The 4,100-nt window shown below is 45.9% G+C and overlaps 1 protein-coding gene across 2 annotated transcripts; it reads left to right on the top strand.

The window, feature by feature from the left end:
• Window positions 1-291: 291 nt before the first annotated feature.
• Window positions 292-3,764, top strand: dmrta2 (DMRT-like family A2). Of its 2 annotated transcripts, none has more exons than XM_004554922.2 (2): window positions 292-1,690; window positions 2,062-3,764. In XM_004554922.2, the coding sequence occupies exons 1-2, from the start codon at window positions 1,231-1,233 to the stop codon at window positions 2,949-2,951; spliced, it is 1,350 nt and encodes a 449-aa protein (XP_004554979.1). In that variant the 5' UTR covers window positions 292-1,230; the 3' UTR covers window positions 2,952-3,764. The 2 variants fall into 2 exon arrangements, with proteins under 2 accessions (XP_004554979.1, XP_004554980.1); XM_004554923.2 differs by having other exon boundaries at window positions 417-1,690; window positions 2,065-3,764.
• Window positions 3,765-4,100: the final 336 nt, after the last annotated feature.

Genomic DNA, 4,100 nt, shown 5'->3' with positions numbered 1-4,100 from the left:
CGCGTGTTTAAATCACCAAGCAGAGAACAACATATTCATGCAGTCCGCAGTATATGGATGAAACAAAAAGTGGCACATTTTCTGTACTTTTTAACTTTTAAACGGATCATGTGCGAAACAAATATTTAAAGCTTGGCGTTGACATTAATGTGAACGCTCTGGTTTTCCCGCGACATTTAGCAGCATCGACAGCTTCTTCCACTTTCTGTAGCAAATATATTACGAAAAAATATATATTGTGTGTCGACAGAGAAAAATCTTGCCTCTTTTTGAACCAATGAAATAAATGATACTTACCTTTACGGATGAGATTACAGTCACGCATCATCTTTTATTTTGAGTATTTTAAGTCTTAAAAATATTCTGCGATTGGATGTAGATGCAGGAATAGCGATTTCATATCCTAACAATCATGTCGCCAAGTTAAACTAGTTTTTAAAATCGAGATATATACAGAAACTTCCTGGAACGTTTGAAAATTTCCTTCATTTTAGGTTTTTTTTTTCATTACATTTCTAATTGTCCTGTTTGGCATCGCACCGGAAGTCTGGTTTACCACAATAATGGAAAAAAACACGGGCTATTGTTTTAAATCTATGAAATTCTGTTTTGGGGGTAATACACTGCATCGATTTGAGCTTTCCGGGAACTCCCTTCAGATTCTTAACACTTGATATTTGGAAAAAAGAACTCAGGTGGACACAGTTGAAAAAAGAGGCAAGCCAATCAGATTGCTCCTTCCCCCTTTGGCCAATGACAGACGCCACATTGTTGTCAAATTTGTCTAATGAAAACGTAGGAGCAACAATAGAGAGAGGAGAGAGGGATCTGTATCCACTGACAATCTCTGGAGGAAGTTAGTGTCTCAGGCTGCGGCGAGTAACAACCTCAGCTCCTCCTGGACAGTTTGAACTTTCTGTCGGGGAGGAATGATCGCTCCTCTCTGCTCAGACTCTTGTCGGATTTAAAGTTGACTTTAAAGTCAGATTTTTGCTTCTTCGGCAGAGAACACTTGGACAGTTTCCACCAGACTTTCGATCATAAATTGTTATTTTTTTCCCCTCCTGTTTCTGTCTGACAGCAGAAATCGGTGGCTTCACCTGTTGCCCGGAGGTGCTAAGAACCGCCGGACAGATGTGATCAGTCCAACGTCGGTTTAACTAAAGCAGATCGTTCAAACGTCGCCGATTTCTCGTTAAAACGTTAGTTTTGCTGGTGAGGAACGCGGGCATGGATCTGAGACCGGAGCTCCCCACAGCCTCCTCCGCCTCACAAATCCACCCCGGAGCGGCGGCAGCGGCCGCGGCAGCCTCCATTCCGGTGTCCATGGCCGGTAACCTGCTGCGAGGGCCCCCGATCCTCCTGCGGGCCGCAGACAAGTACCCGCGCACTCCGAAGTGCGCCCGCTGCAGGAACCACGGCGTGGTGTCCGCGCTGAAGGGCCACAAGCGCTACTGCCGCTGGAAGGACTGCATGTGCGCCAAGTGCACCTTGATCGCAGAGAGGCAGCGGGTGATGGCGGCTCAGGTGGCGCTCCGGCGGCAGCAGGCGCAGGAGGAGAACGAAGCCCGGGAGCTGCAGCTGCTCTATGGCACGGCGGAAGGACTCGCTATCGCCGCCGCCAACGGCATCATCCCACCCCGGCCGAACTACGAAGTGTTTGGTTCCGTCAGCAGCGAAAGCAACTCAGGTGAGCGGATCAAGCTTCGCTGTAATGTTTAAGAAGCGCGTGAGAAGGTAGCAAATCAGTGTGTTAAACTAAAAGGCTTTATCTGTCATCAAACTGCGACTCTGTTAAACGCAGAATCATTTAACCCTAAACATTGAGCCTAATCAGCTGTCACAGCATAAATGCTGATGATGTTTGTTTAACCTTTACAGATTAAATTCTGATATTTGAGCTCACGTGTTAAATCTGCTGTTTGAATACTGGTATGTCTGTCGCTTTACTGCCTCTTTATTGATGTGATTGTTGTACTGATTATGACTCTGTGTTGATACGCTTTTGATGGCCTTCTGTTTTATGCTTTCATTCAATCTTACACACTCTGGTTCTGTCAGCAGATTCAAGCATCCAGAAGTATGAGCTGTTTCCTAAGAACCAGCTCTCCGGGTCCGCCACACCTCAACCATCTGCGGGGAAACCGGCTTCCACCGAAGGTGACTCAGCCCCCGGCATCTCGTCCCCGGACGGCCGCCACGAAGGCTCTGGTTCGGAGAACGGGGATAGCGAGTCTTTCATCAGCTCACCGGTATCCAAGCCTTTGAAAGACGGAGAAGAAACTCCAGGGTCCGTCAGCTCCATCGGCTCGGATTCGGGTTCTGAGACCGACAAAGACGAGCAGGAGCCTTCCCCTTCCTCTGCGGCCTCTCGGCACATGAACGCCATCGACATCCTCACCCGAGTATTTCCCAGCCACAAGCGAAGCGTCCTGGAGCTCGTCCTGCAGGGCTGTGGCAAAGATGTGGTGCAGGCCATCGAGCAGATCCTCAACAACAGCGGCGCTCAGGGCCCCAACAAGGCCGGGCCAGACGAGACGTGGACGGCAGAGAGGATGCTCCAAAATGCGCAGCAGCCTCCGGCGGCATCCGCAACCACAACAGCCCCGACGAGGCCCATGCTCCCCGGGGCTATGACGCTCAGCAACCGCTCTGCGTTTTCTCCTCTGCAGCCAAACGCACCGCACTTTGGCGCAGACCCTAGCACCTACCCGCTGGGCACACACTTGGGACTGAACCCGCTGCGGCTGGCCTACTCGGCGCACAGCCGGGGACTGGCTTTCATGACACCTTACTCCACCACCGGGCTCATGCCCACTTTGGGCTTCAGACCTCCAATGGACTATGCATTTAGCGACCTGATAAGAGACAGGACAATGCTGCACAAGGAGCAAGGCTATGCCAGCGGCCTGTATGGGCCTTTGGTCAACAACACGCCGGAGAAACAGTGAAGCCGGTGGACTGATCATAGAGACACATTCCATTGTATTTGTAGCCACAAGTGTTGAAAATGTGTGATGTGTTCTGGCTACGGGCTGCTGTACATAATAGGATTATCTGGCTTGTAGTCAAATGATCTGAGAGGGATTTAAAAAAAAAAAAAGAAAAAAAAGAAGAAAAGAAACTAAACCACGTAACTCTCCAAAATAATTTTATATGTTAGACCACAAAAGTTTGAATGGCAACCCCTATGTTTGAACTTTACTACGCCATCAGTAAAATGACGTAAAACCGAATGTATTTATAGACTGCAGAATGAAATGAATCCCGATCAGGCTGGAAGAGTAAAAACTAAACTGACACACAAAAGCAAAAGTACGAAGTACGAAGAAATTATTTATCAAAGAGTTCTGACTTTTTAGAGCCTATCAAATTTTACCACATACACGCGCGCGCGCGCACACACGCACGAGTAAAATAAGTTATTAAAACACGTAGTTTACTTGTTAACCCCGTTTCCTGCTGTAAAAGTTGATCTATAACGTGTAAATGCCATTCATGTTTCTTTTTCTTATGTATTATTTCAGTTATCTCACCTTTGTATTTCATTTTGTCTTTAGTTTATGTCCAACTGCCTGTATTATATATTGCATTTGGTAATATGAAATCACTATGCCTATATTTGACTTTTCATTTATCCATTAGTCAGCGCAAATATTTTGTGACAAAGTGTTGGATTCAGTTAGTTCCTCCTCAGATGTTACACGCTGTGCTGTCACAATGTATCAAAACGCTGGAAAAAAAATAAATGTTATTTTAAACAAGTGGAACATCACACTTATTAATGATGCTTTCACGGATAAACCTTTCCTGCGTAAAATCTATTTATTCTGCAAAGGTCACCCCAGATATTCTGATATGGAAAGGACACAGAATGCTATCAATTTACAGCAAATCCAAGGCATTTCATCTGGATAGATAGCAGGGTTAAAAATGACAAATATAACAGTACATTCTACTTCTTTTTTTAACAAGAAAAAAAGGACATTTTCTACAGAATCTTACAAAGCAGACAGAATATTTTATATTTATAATCCAGTCAGTGCCAATCTGGCTCACAACACGCACACATCTGACTTGACACAAATAGCCAATATTCC

Source organism: Maylandia zebra, linkage group LG23 (assembly GCF_041146795.1).
Source record: "Maylandia zebra isolate NMK-2024a linkage group LG23, Mzebra_GT3a, whole genome shotgun sequence".
NCBI lineage: Eukaryota > Metazoa > Chordata > Actinopteri > Cichliformes > Cichlidae > Maylandia > Maylandia zebra.
The sequence above is the reverse complement of the archived record's forward strand: the minus strand, read 5'-3'. Positions and strand labels throughout refer to the sequence as shown.

Excerpts from the sequence above, each read along its gene's own strand:
- dmrta2 (XM_004554922.2), top strand. The coding sequence starts at position 1,231 with ATGGATCTGAGACCGGAGCTCCCCACAGCCTCCTCCGCCTCACAAATC. Across the intron at positions 1,691-2,061 it reads CAGCAGCGAAAGCAACTCAG|CAGATTCAAGCATCCAGAAG; the intron begins GTGAGCGGATCA and ends TGGTTCTGTCAG.